The sequence below is a fragment of the Aspergillus fumigatus genome, chromosome 5 (assembly GCF_000002655.1).
Source record: "Aspergillus fumigatus Af293 chromosome 5, whole genome shotgun sequence".
Lineage (NCBI taxonomy): Eukaryota > Fungi > Ascomycota > Eurotiomycetes > Eurotiales > Aspergillaceae > Aspergillus > Aspergillus fumigatus.
Genome location: NC_007198.1, coordinates 3,830,098 through 3,849,554, shown reverse-complemented (window position 1 = coordinate 3,849,554; position 19,457 = coordinate 3,830,098). Strand labels below are relative to the sequence as shown.

The 19,457-nt window shown below is 45.9% G+C and overlaps 9 protein-coding genes across 9 annotated transcripts; 7 read left to right on the top strand and 2 right to left on the bottom strand.

Annotated features, from left to right (window-relative positions):
• Positions 1 to 77: 77 nt before the first annotated feature.
• Positions 78 to 1,607, top strand: AFUA_5G14880 (aminoglycoside phosphotransferase family protein; the record flags this gene model as incomplete). The annotated part of the gene is made up of 1 exon (XM_748076.1): positions 78 to 1,607. The coding sequence occupies one exon, from the start codon at positions 78 to 80 to the stop codon at positions 1,605 to 1,607; it is 1,530 nt and encodes a 509-aa protein (XP_753169.1).
• A 314-nt stretch (positions 1,608 to 1,921) lies between these two features.
• AFUA_5G14870 (putative protein kinase) lies at positions 1,922 to 3,714 on the top strand (the record flags this gene model as incomplete). The annotated part of the gene is made up of 5 exons (XM_748077.2): positions 1,922 to 2,505; positions 2,564 to 2,886; positions 2,978 to 3,249; positions 3,318 to 3,480; positions 3,536 to 3,714. The coding sequence occupies exons 1-5, from the start codon at positions 2,261 to 2,263 to the stop codon at positions 3,712 to 3,714; spliced, it is 1,182 nt and encodes a 393-aa protein (XP_753170.1). The 5' UTR covers positions 1,922 to 2,260.
• A 791-nt stretch (positions 3,715 to 4,505) lies between these two features.
• Positions 4,506 to 7,182, bottom strand: AFUA_5G14865 (SANT/Myb-like DNA-binding domain-containing protein; the record flags this gene model as incomplete). The annotated part of the gene is made up of 3 exons (XM_077804908.1): positions 5,541 to 7,182; positions 5,363 to 5,479; positions 4,506 to 5,299 (listed from the first exon to the last, which is right to left on the bottom strand). The coding sequence occupies exons 1-3, from the start codon at positions 5,896 to 5,898 to the stop codon at positions 4,506 to 4,508; spliced, it is 1,269 nt and encodes a 422-aa protein (XP_077661044.1). The 5' UTR covers positions 5,899 to 7,182.
• Positions 7,183 to 7,316: 134 nt separating this feature from the next.
• AFUA_5G14860 (cytochrome P450) lies at positions 7,317 to 8,138 on the top strand. Its single transcript, XM_748078.2, has 3 exons — positions 7,317 to 7,460; positions 7,516 to 7,682; positions 7,741 to 8,138. Exons 1-3 carry the CDS (start codon positions 7,395 to 7,397, stop codon positions 7,913 to 7,915), a joined length of 408 nt encoding a protein of 135 aa, XP_753171.2. The 5' UTR covers positions 7,317 to 7,394; the 3' UTR covers positions 7,916 to 8,138.
• A 942-nt stretch (positions 8,139 to 9,080) lies between these two features.
• AFUA_5G14850 (sulfotransferase family protein) lies at positions 9,081 to 10,753 on the top strand. The gene has a single exon (XM_748079.2). The coding sequence runs from the start codon at positions 9,735 to 9,737 to the stop codon at positions 10,536 to 10,538; it is 804 nt and encodes a 267-aa protein (XP_753172.1). The 5' UTR covers positions 9,081 to 9,734; the 3' UTR covers positions 10,539 to 10,753.
• Positions 10,754 to 11,991: 1,238 nt separating this feature from the next.
• Positions 11,992 to 13,128, bottom strand: AFUA_5G14845 (RING finger protein). Its single transcript, XM_001481473.2, has 3 exons — positions 12,902 to 13,128; positions 12,593 to 12,796; positions 11,992 to 12,530 (listed from the first exon to the last, which is right to left on the bottom strand). Exons 1-3 carry the CDS (start codon positions 13,051 to 13,053, stop codon positions 12,365 to 12,367), a joined length of 522 nt encoding a protein of 173 aa, XP_001481523.2. The 5' UTR covers positions 13,054 to 13,128; the 3' UTR covers positions 11,992 to 12,364.
• Positions 13,129 to 14,419: 1,291 nt separating this feature from the next.
• On the top strand, positions 14,420 to 15,100 carry AFUA_5G14840 (uncharacterized protein; the record flags this gene model as incomplete). The annotated part of the gene is made up of 1 exon (XM_748080.2): positions 14,420 to 15,100. One exon carries the CDS (start codon positions 14,420 to 14,422, stop codon positions 15,098 to 15,100), a length of 681 nt encoding a protein of 226 aa, XP_753173.2.
• A 721-nt stretch (positions 15,101 to 15,821) lies between these two features.
• Positions 15,822 to 16,254, top strand: AFUA_5G14830 (VOC family protein; the record flags this gene model as incomplete). The annotated part of the gene is made up of 2 exons (XM_748081.1): positions 15,822 to 16,041; positions 16,088 to 16,254. 2 exons carry the CDS (start codon positions 15,822 to 15,824, stop codon positions 16,252 to 16,254), a joined length of 387 nt encoding a protein of 128 aa, XP_753174.1.
• A 1,263-nt stretch (positions 16,255 to 17,517) lies between these two features.
• Positions 17,518 to 19,127, top strand: AFUA_5G14820 (uncharacterized protein; the record flags this gene model as incomplete). The annotated part of the gene is made up of 4 exons (XM_077804907.1): positions 17,518 to 17,787; positions 17,849 to 17,936; positions 18,030 to 18,204; positions 18,409 to 19,127. Exons 1-4 carry the CDS (start codon positions 17,726 to 17,728, stop codon positions 19,125 to 19,127), a joined length of 1,044 nt encoding a protein of 347 aa, XP_077661043.1. The 5' UTR covers positions 17,518 to 17,725.
• Positions 19,128 to 19,457: the final 330 nt, after the last annotated feature.

The following is a 19,457-nucleotide window of genomic DNA, read 5'->3' as shown; positions in this document are numbered from 1 at the left end:
TCAACGAGACCGACCGTTTGAACGAACGTTACGTCAAGTTTCGACCAACAGAGCTCCAACGGATCGCCGGTGAAGCAATGCAACAAGACTATTGCCCTGATATCGCTAAGCTGGCAGAGGGAGGCTTTAACAAAGTGTTTATTCTGCGAGCAAAGAATGGTCGTGAAGTGATTGCGCGAATTCCCACACCCATTGCCGGACCTGCTCATTACACAACCGCGAGTGAGGTTGCCACGATGGACTTTTTGCGAGCTGTTCTCAAACTGCCGGTACCGGAGGTTTTCGCATATTCAACAACATCGGAAAACCCTGTCGGAGCAGAGTATATTCTGATGGAGCGGGTTGAGGGGGAGAGTCTCTCCTCACGGTGGTTATCTCTCACAACCGACGAGGTGAAAGACATCATGATTCAAATTGCAGAGATGGAAAGGAAAATTTTTGACTTCCGTTTTCCTGCGTACGGAAGCTTATATCACACGAAGGACCTTGACTGGAAACACCAGATACCAATCGTGGAAGATTTTGTTATTGGCCCTGTCTCTTCCCGGGAGTTTTGGCATGGCGAACGAAGCAAAACAGAAATTGACCGTGGGCCCTGTAGGGTTTCCCCCCTTTCCACCTTCCCCTTTATTCTTGGTTTCTTAGAAAAAGAGCCGACAGGAACAGGGCTGATCATTGCCGTAGGGCTTTCACCCTTAGACTGTGTTACCTCCGCAGCTCGTCGAGAAATGGCTGTCATTCAGCGTCACGCAAAACCTCAGCCTCGCCAGACATTCCTTCTACCAACTAACTATAACATTCATCCCTCTGAGCACACCTCGTTACTTTCGCAATTCCTACAGGTAGCGCCTCATCTAATCCGACCGGGTTCTTATAGTGCTCCGACGCTAAGACACCCAGATTTGAGCCTGAGCAACATTTTATTGGCTCCTGGAACATCCAAAATCATCAGTATCATTGATTGGCAGGGTGCCACAATATTACCACGCTTCATGCAAGCAGGGTATCCAGCGTTTTGTCATCACGACTCATCTCAGCCTCAAAGCCTGGAGATTCCATCCCTCCCCGATGATTTTGATAAGATGGGTATCGACGAACAGAGACAAATCAAAGCCATCTTTCGCTTAGAAGAGGCCAACCTCTACTACACAGCGGCGACAGGTGTACACAACGAGGAACACATGAATGTGTTGAAAATTCCTCATCTCGGAATGCAGCAGTATCTCCTTCGCCAGACAGGGTACCCCTGGGATGCGGACGTAATTAACCTACGTGCTGCGTTGGTGGGCATCACAACACCATCGGTATGGAGCAAAATCTCCTCGGCAGCTTGTCCAGTTGAGTTCAGCGAAGAAGAACGAGAGGCTGCTATAGCGGAATCGCAGGAATGGAACGAGTCTGAACAGCTCTTATCGCGGGTTAGAGAACACCTCAATATCGATCTGGAAGGCGGGACCGAGCCGGACAACTTTGAGAGGGCAGTGGAGGGCAACCGCCAGCTTCGAATAGAAATGGTTAGGCAAGCAGAGGCGGGCCAACAGGAGATCTGTTGGCGTAATTGGCCATATAAGGATCAAGAGGACAATAGCATGCCTCCTCAGAGATAATTATGGTGCGCATTGGCTTCAATGTATTGCTCTTTTTGTTGCCTTTGTGGTATCCGGCTATCATCGTCCTGATACTCTTCACAGCGCTCGGTAGAGGAGTCGCATCTTCATCATCTCGATACTCCCAACTACTCTTTTCAGTATCATTAAGAGATTCCAACCATTCATCTCCATAGATATATTCTGGCGGTAAACCTTCGCCATTGATGGCAAACCAGCGGAAAATATCCAAGGACGCTCCTCGAGACGCTTTCTGACCGAGTGGCTTATGCGGGGGCTGCGCTATGCCCTTGCACCTAGCTGTTGTACTTGGATTTGTTTGCTTCCGCAAGACTTTCAAGGTCACGTGCAAAAGGCATATTATTATTATTATTCTTATTATATTTCCTCAAGCTATTGCGGCCATAGGCTGCATGGAGACCCCTAGCTAGTGCTCCCTACTCCGCTCTATCTACCGTTGATTGGTTATATCTTACATCTGTACTGTTCTGCTCCACCTCAATCCTCCACTTCTTCCTGGTAGCGTTTCCCCATCCTGCAAACAAACACGTACACATTGATTGGACATTTTATTGTCGTGTGGGAATTGATTTACCGGTTACTTTATCCTTATAACAATACTATAACTGTCGTTTTTACTCACATTCTCGACTATGACTCCCTTCCATCGACTCAGTCGATTCTTTCGACAGGCTCCATCTCCGCCACGAACACCCATAACTTCCAACTTTCCTATACTGGACTCCGCCGTGAAAATCGAGGAAGAACGGATGCCCGCATTTGATCGAGGCCTTTTCTACCCTGTCAAACTTGGGGATGTGTTTCGCTCTAGATATCAGGTTCTCAGCAAATTGGGGTTTGGCGCAAATTCAACAGTCTGGTTTTGCCGTGACCTCCAGTATTTCATGGCCATACTACCTCAAATAGTGACATGACCATGCTAATTTTGAGGATAGTCAACATCGTTACATTGCCCTGAAAATTTACATCCGCAGTTCTGAGGTGAATCGGGAAGTCCAAGTGCTTAAGCATCTCTCAAGCGTGAAAACAAATCATCCTGGCAGCTCACTTGTCCGTAAAATGATTGAGGAATTTGAAATCACAGGACCGAGTGGTAGTCATCAATGCATTGTTTACGAGCCGCTTTTAACGAGTCTTTTGCATTTTCAAGCTACCCTGAAACCGCAGAGCCTTCCAGAAGACTTACTAAAGGGAGCACTTCAGCAACTTTTACTTGCCCTTGACTACCTGCACTCGGAGGCCCATGTCATACATACTGGTTTGTGTCTCACCGAAGACCCCCTATTGTTTGTCTGAAGCTGATTCCTGCTAAGATATACAAGCGAAGAACATTCTTATCGGTTCAAAAGATGACTCTATTTTTCGCGAATGGGATACTAGTGAGGAAGCCGAGCCTAGCCCGCGGAAGGTTGATAGCAGCCATACTATCTATAAGTCTCGGCCGTTCCATCGTAAGAAGGGATGGAGTGGCTTTGGAATGCCACTTCTTTCGGACTTTGGAGAAGCTCGTCTAGGGGATGTGCACGACGGGTCGATCCAACCAGACATTTATCGTGCGCCTGAGGTCATCCTTGGGATGAGTTGGACGTCAAAAGTTGACATTTGGAATGTTGGAGCCTTGGTAAGTGAAGAACGATCATTCTTTTTTACTGCCCTGTATGCCATGAGGTAATTATTAACAATTGATAGATTTGGGACCTATTTGAAGATCACCATTTGTTCGATGGTAGAGGACCCAACGGGGACCATTCGGACGCACATCTTCTCGCCGAAATGATAGCAATGCTGGGCCCTGCCCCCCTTAATTTCCTTCGCAAGGCTCCTCAGAGTCGGAAGTACTGGGACTCCAATGGTAATCTACTCATTATTAAATGGATCCATTCGAACTCCAGCTGACTCACGAACAGGGCGATGGAAGGGCGCAATAGAAGTACCACAGTGCTCATTGGAGGACTCGGAAGAGTACCTTGAAGGTGAAAATAAGAAGATGTTCATGCAGTTTGTGAGAAAGATGTTGCGATGGGATCCAGAGGAGAGGCAGAGCGCCCCTGAACTTCTAACAGACCCATGGTTAATAGCTCAGTAACCGATAGTGTCTTTGCGGGCTATTACGTCATATACTCATTGGGTGCTTTGGCTGCGGCTATAGCGAACCCGGAAGAGGACAAATGATCGAAAACAGCTCCTGGGGCTTCAGGATAATAAGAGCTTCCCCAGGCAAATTCTTCGTCTTCGTGTACCTCGCTGGCTTGCGTACTCCCCTCGCTTTTAGCTGGTCATGTGCCCTATCATCTTGACTGATATCGTCAGCGTCCAAATAGCTGCCTTGGTCATTACTTTGAGCAGTCAAACCTAAGCGCCTCTATTAATGCCACCTAACCTTAGCATACATTTCTTCCGTCGTTACTAAGGCAACTTTTAGGACTTTTCTTCGTTATCAAATTCCTAGATGCGTTCTACTGTCGCTAGGCAGTTTTCGTTCGCTTGCAACGCTGAGGAGGCAAAAGAACCTTTGGAGCTTCTCAGTTTGTTGTCAACCTAGTCATATCTCGGTTACACGCTGCAATAGACTATCGCTGGACTCGTATCTCTCTAATACATACATAGCACCCTGTTGCGCGTTAGGGTGCTATAGTTTGACCCCAGGCGTGTTTTCCTGTGTCCACCATGTTGGGATCCTCTTGGAGCCTTGCCACAGCTGCTTTCGACGCGGAACATACTTAGTTCAGCCAGCCAATGCGGATGAGACGACGTCTACAATCTGGCGCAGACCTGTTGGCGGAAGCCGGAGGTGGCCCGGCAGGCAACCCAGAATCATCCAGTGCTTATAACTGCTTATAACTCGGCTTGTGCAGCGGTGCCTTTGCGTCAGAGAATTCAAAGAGACGCAGAAGACCGTTTGCGCTTCGAGCATCTGGTAGACGGAGCTGTAAGCTTCAGCTTTCTCGACCAACGCATCTGCAGGGATCTCATAGTCCTCTTAGCGAAGCGCAGACCGAACTCCTTCTCAATTTCCTCCCAGGCGAGCCCTCTAGCCACCAATGTTTGTAGGATATCGTCTTCAGCCGCTGAATAAGGTCGAGCACTACGGGCAATCGGCAATGGACTGGATGCTTCAGATGCTTCGGATGCTTCAGCTCTTGCCCTCGCCCTTGTTTGAGGACCACTTGCTTTCTCATCGGTCTCCAAAGCAGCGCCTGCTGGCCTCTTTCGGCGGATAGGTTTTGATCGGGCGCTCTCAGGCTTGATGCACATGCTACTCCCGGTATCATGCTGGGTGGCTTGACGTTTGAATTTTTCGACCACCTGCCCAAGCGAGGGCTGGACCTTCGCTCCAAGTCTCGCCCTTATTCGAGGACCACTTGCTTTCTCGTCCGTCTCCAAAGCGATGCATGACGGCCTCTTTCGACTGGAAGGCTTTGATCGCTCGACTTTGATGTACAAGCTACTCGAAGTAGCATTTTGAATCACTTTACGGCTGAGCTGTGGAGGGGATGTTTCAGCCACCTGCCCTGATGAGGTCTGGACCTTTGATCGAGGTACGGCCAGCAAGCCTTTCGCGCCGTCGTGCAGCATACAACGATCCATGAGACCGTCATCATCTTTGTCGCTTACGCTAGCATCGCCAGAGCTTTTGACGGTGGACGGGGGCGATTCAGGTACTTCTGACACTGGGTTGGCGTCGGCATGACATAGGCCATTATCGGCGCACCGCGGCAAGAATGACGACTTACGCCCAAATGGGTCGTGATTTTGCGCGTATAAGATGGTTTCTGGGCGGGGCGGATCGGCATTATCGGAGCCGAGGCTGCTCGTCATTTCGCATTCACTTTCAAGACCTTGGGTTGTATCTGAAAAAAATCACTGTTGAGCGACGGCCCTTGATGATAAAACTGAATGATTCGTACGTACCCTCGGTTGGTAATGAGATAATATTCTCTGCATTGATGCTGCCAAGCACTCCAATTTGGTGGTCTGAAGAAGGCGACTCGGGTTCGCTGGTAACTGGAACGCATCGGCCACGATTAATGCGTGGAGACGTGGTGCTTTCGGACGGGGCTCGAAGATCAAGTGGAGTGTATGCATGAAAAAAATACTTGGAGGTGGGAGGTTTGGGGGGGAGGGGATGATTCAAGGGGCCAGATGGAAGTGGAGAAGGGAAATTGCAGGGTGGAAAAGTGCAAGGCAAAGGGACAGTGCCAAATTGTGACTTTCGGACAGGGAACGACGATGTCGCTAGAGGTCCATTGTAAGAAATCTGACGATTCATACTGGGCGAGGCGAGAGTTGGGAAGTGGTGGATTGAACGCAGAACGTATGGGATTCAATTGGTATATTTTGCTATGTGCATAGCTGCTCAACAAGAGACAGACCGGGGTATTTATAACCTGCCCAAGCTAGGCAGACATCAATGTGCTGGGATACTCTTTTCGCGCTTCGACAACAGAGCATAGTATCATGGATTCCCGTTTTCCCTGTATTTCAGACAATTGCGGATCCTGTGGTCTAACCACGCCATGTAGCACCTTGACATTGTCGTTGCATGCCTCACGGTTCGACACTCAGCCAATAGTGAACAGCCATCCCAGCCAAGTCTTCGGTCAACCCGAGGGATTTACCCAACATTACCCACAATTGGCAATTGCTAAATGCACTCATCATGAGACCACAGCGGCTCTTCGATAATAAACCGGGAATGATGGTGCTTTTAGGGATGTTCTTTCCGCAAGCTTGTGTCGCAGGGCGCAGACGGCCGGAAAGTCGACAACGGAACTCCGATCAGTCGCGAGGATTGGAACAGTTATTGCCTGGTGAGGCATTTATGCCATTGGTCTTGTTTCACTGAGGGCGTAATCTCGTCGTCATCTGGGCAACCTAAGCGCATGCGTGGCCATCGTGCGCACACGATTAGCGCAAATGCGACGCTGGAACCGGTGACCACGGAAAGACTAGGGAGTGGGGGCGGCAGTAAGGCGTATTCAGCCTCAGAGTTGTTGAAAGTTGCAGTATCTGGGTCTTGCCCCTTTGGATGGGTCAGTCAAGCAAGCGAATGATGTTGAAGGCCGTCCGTGGAACTATAGCTCTCAAGCTAACTGGTTTTGCTACAAGTCGGGGATAACCAGGCAATGCACCTTTTTCCCCCCTCTGGCAATCTTGATGAAATCGCTGGAAGCCGAAAAAGGGGGCGACATAATCAGCTTGGCCAGCTCAACGACCGGTCAAGGCTGACGGCTGGTAAGGAAACTGCGAAGTGGAGACACGAAGAGAGGGGGAGGCGCAGCCGCAATTTCCGATGGGGAAAAAAAGAGGGGGTTGGGTAGTAGCCATCTGGACAGATGAAACGACGGCAGCGACCGGAAGGGTGTAGAATATTTGGGGGAGTTGGGAGGAAAAGAAGAAGTTGGGAGAGAGGATGGTTAGAACAGCGAGGGGACGGTTCTTATATACTGGAGGTCACGATGGGGGCGGTGTTTACAAGACGGCGTATCGGGCGACCATACCCAAAACGGCAAAACTAACCACAAGAGGGAATTCACAGGTCCTCGCTTTACATTCTAAATGACAAGAGGGTCCTTTCGAAACTTCGCAGGGAATTGGAGCAAATAATGCCAACACCGCAACATCCAACAACATGGCGCGAACTTGAAAAATTGCCATATCTGGTTCGTACCCTGCTTGTGTATCATGGTCGCCCCCGGTCCTGGTTGACAGTTTACTTCACAGACGGCAGTCATCCGCGAGGCCCTACGCTTTTCTGGAATAGTTATGCGACAGCAGAGAATCTCGCCGACAGAGGCCTTAAAATACAAGGATATTGTGGTGCCTCCTGGGGTATTCTTTCTGACAACCATTTGTTCCAGCTGACATAACTAATCAACATAAGTAGACACCAGTCAGTATGATCGCACGTTTCGTACATATGGATCCCACCATTTTTCCTGATCCGACGAGGTTTCACCCTGAACGTTGGATGCTGGCAGCAGGGCGCGAAGAAGGCCTTTCAAAGTTCCTTGTGACATTTAGCAGAGGTAACAGGGGCTGTATAGGCATGAAGTGAGTCTGTTCCATCTTCTATTAAAGCCTTTCACAATTCTAAGGTCGCTCACCACAGCTTGGCCTATGCGGAATTATATAACACCCTCGCAGCTGTTGTCCGTCGATTCGATTTGGAATTGAACCAGACGACACCAGAGAATATTCGGTTTGTACGAGACAAACTTCTTCCACGGAGCAAGGATGGTTCCTGGACGGTCCGAGTCAAGGTTGTTGGAATCCGTGAGCAATAGTATACCAGAGTCGCAGAACTACATCTCCTCGCCGTTCATACCTGACATCATGCATTGAGTATGGTTTTATTGGGACAGATGAGGGTATGCTTGGCTATTTGTCCAAGCGATAGATATCTCGACGCGATTCGCGCCAGGGAGTTGAGGGGGATGTGGATAATGCAATATGAATATCAATTAGTTTAATTAATTATTGAACTGGCTCGTATTACAGTCCCGACATTTCATTCTCTGGAACCTTCAAGAGAATAATAATAGTATTAGGGAAGCTGGGTGAATACAAAAAAAGCATGGTCTAAGGCTAATGTAAAGGCAGCCCAAGGACGACGTGTAGTCCGCCCACCATTTGTAAGGATGGGTTACAACTATTTTTTCTGATAAGGGAACTCTAAAAGAGGGATACTCCAGCCATATTTTTGCTCATTAAGCATTAGCCATATCACATGAACACCAGTCTCTGGGAGCAGACAGCTGCGCTAACCATATTATTGCTAATAGTGCATTGTTGTATTCAGCCCATATTAAACAGTGGGCCTAACTGCGGCCCAGCATTGGGAAGATTTACAGGATACATGTACTAGTACACCGCTTCTATATTCACATGTTTGGGTAAAAAAAATGAAAAAAAAAAAATAAAAATAAAAATAAAAATAAAATAAAATGAAATAAAAATAGAAATAAAAATAAAAAAATAAGAAGACATATCTAACACCAGCTGACACTTTGTAACTAACATTTTTTGAGTTTTGCCAGTATGATCTGACGGACATGTGAGCATCAGCCTAGTATACCTCATAGTGCTTGTTCATATTGAGGCAGCATGGTCAACTTGCAGTATCAGGACATAGCAGTGACAAGATGTAGATAGAAACATGCTTCTATTTCATAGATCATATAGGTGTTATTACACACTGTCAGGCTATAATTCTAGCCATTAGCTAAGGGCGATGACATTTGTGTGTTTATCTGACCATTGTGACCAACCTTCCTAAAAAAAGTGACGAACTCGAATTTTGCTAGACCAGCATCTCATAGAAAGCCCACTTTTGTTTCCTCGGAGACTACATTTGGTACTTTTTAACAATAGGTGCCTGTTAAACGCCAAGCTACTCACTCCCAGAAGTGTGGTGTCGATAATCTGTAAAAACATCATTTGAACCCAGTATTTTAAACCAAAATAGCGCACCTTTGACCCTAATATTGATCTGCTGCATGGAGAGTCACAGTACAACCCATAGGGAACACATCTTGATAGCTCAAATTTTATTTTTCTTGCTCCTAATTATTGTGAGTTCAAATGTGCAGACTAGCATGACTTAGCTAGTAGTATTGGCTCACCACGCAGAACTCAAGAATGGGTGCATCCCCCTACAAATCAAGGCCAACCCAACGGGACTGAGTTTAGAATCAATTGTGGAACTATGACATGCTGTCTCTCAATCAACAGCAGAAGCGGCTTCACCGCATCGTTGCCTACCGTGTTGAATTCTTAATTTGGCGGATTGGGTGGACTGGCATTAAGATGAGCGACTAGTACATTAGATCATCCATGTATCACTGATGTTACTGTTTCGAAGTTTAGTCCGGGAATGATGTATATTTCAGTAAAGCCATTATGACCCTCCCACTTGGAAATGGGGAAGCGCCCTTACTTGCGATGGATCTGGCATCGACCAACCCTTACATATGGGTTCGACAAAATTCTATAAATGCATCCAGCCATCGCTTACACCGCCAGAGCCATCAATAGAATTTCCCGCGTCCGAGTGTGTGCGACGGACAGTGGCTACTATTGTGATTATCCCTCTACCGACTGACAATGGGCCAAACCACTTCGATTCCGAAGCCCGGAACCCAAATCCAAGTCATCGGCGCCGGGCTGCCTCGCACTGGGACTACATCCTTGAGCATGGCCTTGGCTATCCTGCTCGACGCGCCCGTCTACCACTGCAACACCCAAACCACACGCGGGCCACCGTCGGAGCTAAAATCATGGATCCGCATCCTCCATGCATGGCTTGAGGGCGATCGTCCCACTGTCTTGGCTGCTCTCAAATCTTGCCTGACTGGCTTCGCTGCCGTCACCGACACTCCGGCTTGTCACCTTCTCCCAGAGTTGCTGGAACTCTACCCCGATGCCAAGGTCGTCTGTACAGTGCGTGATCCGCTCGCGTGGGAAAAGAGCATGAAACAAGCGCATGGGCTTACAAGAACGTGGTTCCTAAAAGCGCTCCTGTTTCCACTGCCAGGCATGCGACATTTTGTGGACTTTACTTGGCTGCTGCGGCGGCAGTGGAGCAGGCTGTATGCCGATGGTCGACATCTGAATTCGGTCAATGAGGTCGCCGCCACCCTGCCACAGAGGGAGACCTACTCCAGGCATCTAGCATGGTTGAAGGAAAATGTGCCACCCCATCAGCTTATATTCTTTGACGTGAGGGAGGGCTGGGAGCCGCTGTGTAGAGCGCTGGGTAAAGATGTTCCCAAGGATGTACCCTTCCCGCATGAGAATGACTCGGTGGGAATCGAGCGCACCGCCAAATACCACATCCGACGGGCGTTGATGCGGTGGGCGGGGATGTTTGCTCTGACTGGGGTTATTATTATAGCCGGTTTTTCGTGATTCAAGTTAGAAAACACTGTCTTGAAAACCAATAGTAATATGCCATCCCATTGTGTTCCGTTATGTCGAGGTAGTCGCTTGTAAATCTTCATGCAAGAAGGGTTTGCCTTGTGTCATTCCTACATTGTCGCCAGGCCCTAGATAGTAGTAATCCAATTTTAGTTTCATCTTCCCTACTTGAAGGATGGGTCCGGGGTATGTCTGCAATTTATTTGGGCTGCGAGGCTTACATTGCTCACTCTGTCTGCGTAGTCGGCATTCGTCTGAAGCTGGGCCTTGTGATATCGACCTCCATCAGGTCGGACATGGGTGCCCTCATTGGTCGTGTCCGCCACATTGGCGAAGGGCTACGCTTCGTGATACCGTTGTAGTTATTCCCGTCAGAGATGGACTCGATTTCCCTTGGCCCTTGGGCGCAGAGAACTTGATGTCTCTGCAGATTGTCTGACAGAGGCCAGCATCAGTAACTTGTTCGCGGGTGCATTGCGTCACATCACTATCTAGATACAACAGGTAGTAAGTACTACCAGCCTTAATAAAGAGCTGCTTTGGATACTAGTAAGATATAAGAGTAGTATTAGAGACAAATTTTCCTAGCAAAAGGTTCTTGTTAATAAGGAAGGCCAGGTAGTTGGGACTGTCTTTCTCTGTACCTGAATTAAGTTAGGGAGGTCAGGCGTGCTGGGGTATTCCTAGTTGATATTGACTTCATCAAGGTCATTTTACTTGATGAAGCTGGCAATCTTTGTCTCCATAGTGAGCCTATTTGTGGGTTTGACGCCGTTGCGGAAGATCTGGCATATCTCTGGCATGATAAGAAAGTCCCAGTCACCGAATGAGAGGATCTGATTGACGCCAGATATTCTTTGAAACTCATCTAAATCTTTAGGGCTTTGGCCTCGGTATACTCGGTGTAAGGCAATGAAGTGATAGTCTTGAAAGCTTCTCGCATGAAAACGCATCTGGAATGTTTACGACGCGCCGTTCAAGTACTGTTCCTTGGAATTACTCTTGATGAGAAGTTGAGCCCGATCAAAACGATACCAGATAATACGGTTACAACAGAGAGAAGAAACTAATCAGGCGCTGGTCTCGGAATCGCGCGCTTCAGATGATATGTATTGGAGGAAACTGAGCGGCCGCATTCAATAAGTCCATGTTGGAGGGTCTTACCCATAGCGCTCTTGATGAGGGCTTGGGCGCCTTTGGACGGGCAATGTCAAAAAGAGATGGACGCGGTGGATTTGCTAGAGACTAACTACTGATGAAAGCAGTGACCAAGGATGTTATCATTCGAGATTCTTCCTTAATATGATGACAGGTGTTTGCTACCAATTGTGGCATGTTCTCTCAGTCCACTGATGTAGTTTCGCCATATGGGTTTTCCGGCGGAGCTGGCTAGATAAAATTCTACTAACAGAGTACAATTTACCAGTAGCTAGCGTAGTTTATTGTTTATATACCCACCTTTATGCGATGAATGCCTGCTGTGAGCTTTAATATCAACTAATTCCCTATATTAAAGATGTGATAAGTGCAGGTGCTATAATGTCTGGCAGCTATTAGGAGATTGAGAATAGTGCAATATAAACACTTATGTTAGATGTTTGTGCTGTGGTTAGTGGAATCTGTGCCCCTTTAGTTTCCATTTAGCAAGTAGGTGACGAACGTTGTCAAGGTGTGGCTGATATCAGGATATTGCTGATTTCCTTGCCATTGATTCCCAGCGAAGGGAGGATGTAATATGTGTTTTAAGGCTAAGAGAAGCTCAAGTGAGTCATTTCTGAAGAATGACTTCTATTTCGTAGTACACGGCCTTGAGACCTTCAAACAATGTCGACTGTTTCATCTGAACAAATAGTTCTATGACATACAGGACAGGTATTGTGAAAGCGCAGGAACCACTTTTCGAGGCACCAACAGTGTAAGACATGTCTACATCCTAGGCAATGCACTGGCTGGGGGGTCAGAACTTCTTCAAGGCAGATAGTACTGTAAAACTCGGAGAATCAGCATGCTTCACAAAAATCGACATATCAGCGATGTAAACTGACCAAGTCAGGGGATCATCCTTAGACAGCAACGGGCTTTCTTCGCTGCACCATGAAGCCTGCCATTGCTGTAAGGACTTTACTGGGGCAGCTTCATCAAGATGCTCGAGCCTCCGTTTTGGAGTCGCTGTAAACATACTTGGACAGTCAACAGTCGTACGTGTCAGGTACGGATATTGGACGCGGTCCCATAACCTTAACGTGACCCTCCTCGTCATCCATTATCTGATTAGCTTGATGCCCATAGCTACCGCGCAACCACATACAGCGCATTGATGGGTCAACATAATCTATAAGAACTCAAGTACTTACAGAATTCCAATTAATGTATAGAAAATGATGAAAAATATGATAACTGATTTCGATAATGCCGTATCTTCCCGCTCTTCCCCTGGATTTGTCGGCTTGGTGTCGTTCATCATGTACATTACGAGGAATTCAGGCTGAAAGTCTAATAAGTACATAATTGATTTCCTGTCATTGCCATACTTTGAAATGATATAACTATAGTATCCTTACAGCGGGTGCGACAATCGTTTGACGAAAGATAACTGTCGAGACAGCCCTTCTATCATATGACGGGTGCTCACTCTTGTTCATGGCTCCCGGCCGAAAAGTCAGCAGGCCGGGTTCGCGGAAATGGCCACAAGAGATAATGTAAAGCAGTGTCAGCCCATCAGCAATCTAGACCGGCGCTCGGTGGCGTTCAACACTGTACGTGGTACATAATAGATGGCCAATGTGGCATCATTGTATCTGCAGTGATTGGTACGAAGTAGTTGCCAAGTAGTATAAGGGTGTGTGGATCTCTAATCTAAGCAATAGTTACTTGGCTGACCAAGCCCACAAACCTACAAAATAGGTGGGCTAGGATCAACCCCTAAACCACCCTGCATGGGTATCGGTTAGTAATTTATGAATTATATAGGCATTTATACCCTAATAGTAGTAGCCTACTACCTACTAAAAGTAGTATAGACTAGGTCACCAGAGTTATATATATTGATGTACTGTAAGTAGAGTAGGTATCTATAGTCTAACCTATATATGTGTAGAGGTAGGTTCTTTATATTGAAAGTTGACCCAAAACACATAAAACCTATTGTGGATTGACCCAAACCCAACCCATGGACTGGTCCACGGAGTAGATAGGCCTATAAAAGGAGGCAGCCAAGCTCAAGAACAATAGCATGGTTGACAGGTTATTCTCTTTTCCACATTTCTGTACTGGATTAGACCTATTAAAGGCTGATAATTCTAATTCTTCTTCTCCCGCCCTTTCTTGGTCATTTTAGTCTTCTATGTCATCCTTATCCTAAATAGTGCATTGGTAGAGATCGAAAAGCTCAATCTTTTGAGTCGGTGCTCTAGTAATCCTTAACAGCACTATGAATCTCCGAGCAAGCTGACAAAGAAAATCAGTATGTTAGTCACTTACTCCGTATACTATTGGCTATTAGTGGATAGTTTCTGACGGAGGCGTTGAAATGTAATTGCTCTAAAACAGGCGACTCGCTAAGCTCAAATAGATCCATTGGCTGGGAACAAGACCATGGAAACTAGCGTCTCGTGAACCGCAGACTAAGTTATTAGTGGAGAGTGTCTAGATTGACTGCTGATGACAGTATATCATCACCACTTACTCTGATCATCACTAAAACCTATGTATCTCATGATCAGAATTTTAACCCCAACTAGATCCCCGAAAGTCTGTTCCGCTAGCCCGTGGTTAGTTATGTGGACTGTTCGACAGCATATACATAATGCGCACATGCTATCTAAACCAGAGCACTTGATTTCACAGAGCAAGAAGACAAAATAATCGCCAAAATGGAACAGATTTCAGAGTACCTATACCATATAGTTCTAACAATCTCTCATCTCACCAAAAATCCCAACAACCTCGTTGAAAAAGTGCGCGTTCTTGGGAGCTACACATCTCTGCCAGCGGCCAAAGTCGCGGCACACAGCTGCCTGTTCGACGCCGGCTACGAGCGAGAGTTCTTCACTAAGTACGAAGTCGATTCAACTGATTTCGAAAAACAAGATCTTGTTCAGCGCCCTGGCCTGGCAGTGCTTGCTGTAGCCGCAGATGGGACTACATTTCGGGTGCGGATTGACACGACCCCCAATAACATGCGCCTTACGACAGAGCTTGAGGATGGTAGAATATCAATCCCGTTGTACTATGTAATTCAGACTACTGTCGTGTATAACGGGCAAAAGGAGGCAACCAGTGTCCGAGACCTGAACATTGAGGGGACGTTCAAAACATATGATGAAGCTCGGGCTTTTGCAAAGCAGGTTCTACTGTCCACGGAGGACAATGTCACCAAAGACAGTTTCGCGGAGTATGATGAGGCCGCACCTGATGAGAAAGATTGCGGATATGGAGAAAACGTGATTGTGCATGCAGCTAGTAATTATGGGGAAAATTTCTTGATTAGTGTCATTCAGACTCAAGAACTAAAAAATGTTGCTTTAACAGAGGCAGCGATGAGAATTGCTTGAGAAGACTATTCATGATTGGATGATTGGATGATTGTGCATGGCTATATTTGCTTTAGAGACTGAAAAGTCTATCTAATCAAGACATGCGCTCAGTCCTAAGTATCATATATATACTCACAATCAAGCACTTGAATATATAGTGAAATTATAGTTCAATATTCTGATTTAAAGCCCTTTGATTATGATTTTCATAATATCACCAAACTTGGCGGCATTGGACCATTGTGTTATTAATATTACCTCAACCTTTTTTCAGCAGTGCTCACGAGTGTAAGAACTTACATATACCAAAAGCCGTTGCCGCTGTTGATTCCCATCTTCACTCTATAGGCTTCCCATAATTGACGCCCAAGTCTGTGTCGCGCTATCGTATGCTTCGCCAACAGAATGATCAATTTTGATCCGCCCAAATGTTGCATCTTATCATACTCCAAATGTGTGGCGATCTTTGGCATAATAATTCAGAGCACCTCGTTGCAGCATCCCCAACTTAAGATGTACGGATTTCTTATACATTCCTTCTGGGTTTCTACAGTCTTCTGGAATAGCCCACTTTAAAATAACTCTTGCTTGCTGGCTAAATGGCTTGTCTTGGGGCCAACTCTACTCAGTGACGTCACACCACCAAACCAAGCGTCATGGGACGAGTGTCTTATCTACCAATTTTCCCCAAGCAATCGCAATCGTAATCAACTACAGGGATCACAACTGAGGATTGTTCATGTCCTTGAGCAACATAGCCCATATCAGCATCTCCGCTCCTAGAGAGCAATTCGACTCCGTCGTGGGCTGGTATAAAGCTGCCCTCGCCCCTTTCAAATACCGCGAGTTGAGACGCATTCCCAAAGCCGTCGGGCTAGGTTCTGAACTGCCCGATCTATGGGTGGTACAGGATGATGTTCCGACGCAGCAGAGGTTGCATTTTGCTTTGATGGCTCCAGGTATACTTACCTTGCAGTTACTTGAGTTTCCGGCTAATCATTGTAGATCATGCAACAGTGGACGCTTTCTATCAAGCAGCGATAGCGGCAGGAGGTATAGATAGTGGACCACCAGAAATACATCCCCAGTACGATGAGAACTCTTATAGCGCTTTTGTGTTGGATCCATTGGGGAATTATATTGAGGCTGTGAGACACTTGTCCCATTACTGACCTTAGGAATGACTGCTAAAGTGTGAATTCAGGTTGATAACTGCTGTCATGAGGAGGAGTATCGATAGTAGGACCTCGCACTTAATAGGTCATTTCAAGTGCGATGAGTATCCTTTTACACTTAAATGCTTCATTAATATTCATACAAGCATATAAAGGCTTTCGTTGGATGAAATGACTGCTGCGATTAATTCAGTAGATGGCGTTGACTATGTTGGGTGATATTAATGGTATTACTATGGTAGACTCCAATTATCTTGGCTTATATCTGAGGATTAATAACCTTGAACAGGCTCGCAAAGGCCCCTGGTTCGCTCAAAAGGTCAAATTTGGTAATAGCTGTAAAAGCTGGTACAGTTGATAAGTTTTAATATACATTCACCATTTCCTTTTTCTATGTCATTATGGGCGCTGCTCTTTTGACGCCCGTTCAATGCGCTTTTCATTATCATTTGGGCAAAATTACTCAGTCCTTAGGGGGTTGAAGTCCAAGGTCCACAACAGTACATTCGATATCTCAGCAGTAGCGGCAAACACAATTAGCTGGTCAGATTCTAGACATAGAGTCGACGACGCAAAGGTACGGCAGGGAAATGAGATCTGAAGGTTGAAGCTGCGCCATCAAGGGTTCGACGTAAAATAATACCCTTGAGCACCAACAAAATTAAATTCTCTAGAATTATGGCAACTAGTTCGTCTGCAGCAGTAGATATGACTTGACTTTTCGCAATTTGGTAAGTGATGAATGCCAAATCATGTAATGGACAACGGAATCGGACCTCCTGTTGAGAGAAGGTAGGATGATATTAAAGATCTTGCTGGTCGGTCTATAAAAGCACACTGGACCTTTTAAATAATACAGTTGCAAAAGAAAGTCTGAAACCACTGACAAGAGAAAAATGAGCCTATTCAATGATGTTTCCGGCCATTGCTTATAATTAGCAGTTCATGTCCCCTCCGAAGAAATCCGCTATGGTTCAGCTTTAACTAGCTTTGGTGTGCTGGCACATGATGGGAAAATTAGACTGTGATTGCTCAAATCTATAGAATGAATACATAACCATTCTCCTCAACATCCTAGGGATAGTATGCCATTTTGATGTGGTTTGGCATCTTAGTTTTCATGCGAAATAAGTAGATTGTGTCTTTCCAGGGTCTTGTTCATGTAGCTTTCCGGCCAACGTCTTTCAATAAATAAGCCAACTGTCTCAACTTACAAGAAATCTCCACAGCAATTAGAGTCTAGAACAAGTCTCACTCTTGATTACGCCACCTTTGTAATTAATTAAACTGCCTCCAACGCAATATATGTGTTGTTTTCGTATCATTCCCCATAAAATACTTTGGAGTCTTAAGAAGCTTTTTGGCTCTGAGACTTAAAGCCGACATAACTCGCTTCTGAAGGAAGTAGCTACACTCCGCAAATCCACATAAAAGTCAACTGTTGCCATTAAGTATAATATAGCAGGCAATGCATCATACATCATTTTCTGCAAAATCTAGTACGGCTGAAACGGATGATGTTTTACCCTGGTAAAAGCGCACACTGTGTTTGGAATCTCGCCCACCACCATACTGACATTTTTCGTTCCAGGCAAGACAAATATCGTCCAGCTACTCTTAAACAAGTTGTTGGGCAAGATGAGACACTCAGCGTATTAAAGAGCTTCATGATACATAGAGTATGGACTTCCTATTACTGCTGATATCTTCCAATCGCATTTCCACTGAGAAGCTGCCAATAGCCAGTTAATCCTGACTAAATGTGAATATAGAAATTTCCACACCTACTTTTCCATGGACCTCCTGGGACAGGGAAAACATCCACAATTCTTGCTCTGGCGCGTCAGCTATATGGCGATGCTGACATGAGCCAGATGGTCCTTGAATTGAATGCTAGTGATGACAGGAGTGTGCATGACGTCCAGATACGGATCAAAGCATTTGCAAGTATGTTAACTAGCCCTCTCCTAAATCAAAGTATTCCTAACCTTGTTTCTTTTTCCCATCCTTTTTCGCATGAATAAGGCACAAGGCCCATTTTCAAAGTTCCTTTACGGGAGAGTCCTTATAACATGTTTAAACTTGTTATACTTGATGAAGCTGACACAATGGACCACACTGCACAAATGGCCCTTCGTCGGATCATTGAAGATTATGCAGCCTTCACTCGTTTCTGCATTATCACCAATAATATTCATAAACTATTACCAGCCTTGATCTCACGGTGCGCACGGCTCCGGTTTCCACCTCTGCGACCTTCTGCGATACGAACTTTGTTATTGCAGGTCGCCACAACAGAAAATATTCAAGTCAGACCAGAGGCGTTAGAATATCTATCTACTACCAGCCACGGTGACATGAGGCAGGCTTTGGCCGTTTTACAAGAATGCCATCTAAATAGTACGTTTTGGTCGGATGATGAACCTACCACGACTATATCTCGGATAAAATTTCTAATGATGGCTTCAGAAACCTCTCAACAGGCATCGACATCAAATCTCCCTGCCCAGGGAGTGATTACTGTGGAGACCATTCAAGAGTATACTCACACCCCTCTATCTTCTGATATATCGGTTATCATTGAGGGGGCAAAGGGTGACAATTACAATCGCTGCATCATCTCCATCAATCAGATAAAGAGTGAGACGGGTCTTATTCTTGCTGATCTCTTAACTGCGATCTCTGCTAGACTGCAGCACGCACAGGTGCCGGCCCCTGTCAAGATTACATGGCTGGACGCTCTTTCTGAAATAGAGGCTAACCTAGCTTGTGGAGGCTCAGAAGAAATTCAGAGTGCGGCACTGGTAGGAGCCATGAAAAAGGGATGGTCGTTAATGGAACCCCAAGGGCCATGTTCAGAGGATTCTTGAGTGTGCGTATCAATGGCTGGTGATTTATATTTGTATATTTTTCGCAGCCAAGAATTGATTATAAGATCTGAATTGATATTTCCTAAAACCTGTATTAACCAAGTATTAAAAGAAGTCAGGATATAATGGTTCTTATTAGTCTTGAGGCCTCTGTTAGTTTCACACAACGCATGAAAAAATATGATTATAGTAGATCCTACATCTGATCTTTCTCCATTCCTCACTTATGGTCAATGTGGTTTATATATTTTTTCCATCTGAGCAAGAGCCAAATGTTCATACCGCTCGCCAGCTGTTTGATAATGGGCATTATGGAAAGTAGACGACAAC

Coding starts and splice junctions, on each gene's coding strand:
- AFUA_5G14850 (XM_748079.2), top strand. CDS start 9,735: ATGGGCCAAACCACTTCGATTCCGAAGCCCGGAACCCAAATCCAAGTC.
- AFUA_5G14860 (XM_748078.2), top strand. CDS start 7,395: ATGCGACAGCAGAGAATCTCGCCGACAGAGGCCTTAAAATACAAGGAT. Junction 7,461..7,515: donor ATATTGTGGTGCCTCCTGGG/GTATTCTTTCTG, acceptor CAACATAAGTAG/ACACCAGTCAGTATGATCGC. Junction 7,683..7,740: donor AGGGGCTGTATAGGCATGAA/GTGAGTCTGTTC, acceptor CGCTCACCACAG/CTTGGCCTATGCGGAATTAT.
- AFUA_5G14845 (XM_001481473.2), bottom strand. CDS start 13,053: ATGTACTTATTAGACTTTCAGCCTGAATTCCTCGTAATGTACATGATG. Junction 12,797..12,901: donor TATACATTAATTGGAATTCT/GTAAGTACTTGA, acceptor GATGACGAGGAG/GGTCACGTTAAGGTTATGGG. Junction 12,531..12,592: donor AAGGATGATCCCCTGACTTG/GTCAGTTTACAT, acceptor CGAGTTTTACAG/TACTATCTGCCTTGAAGAAG.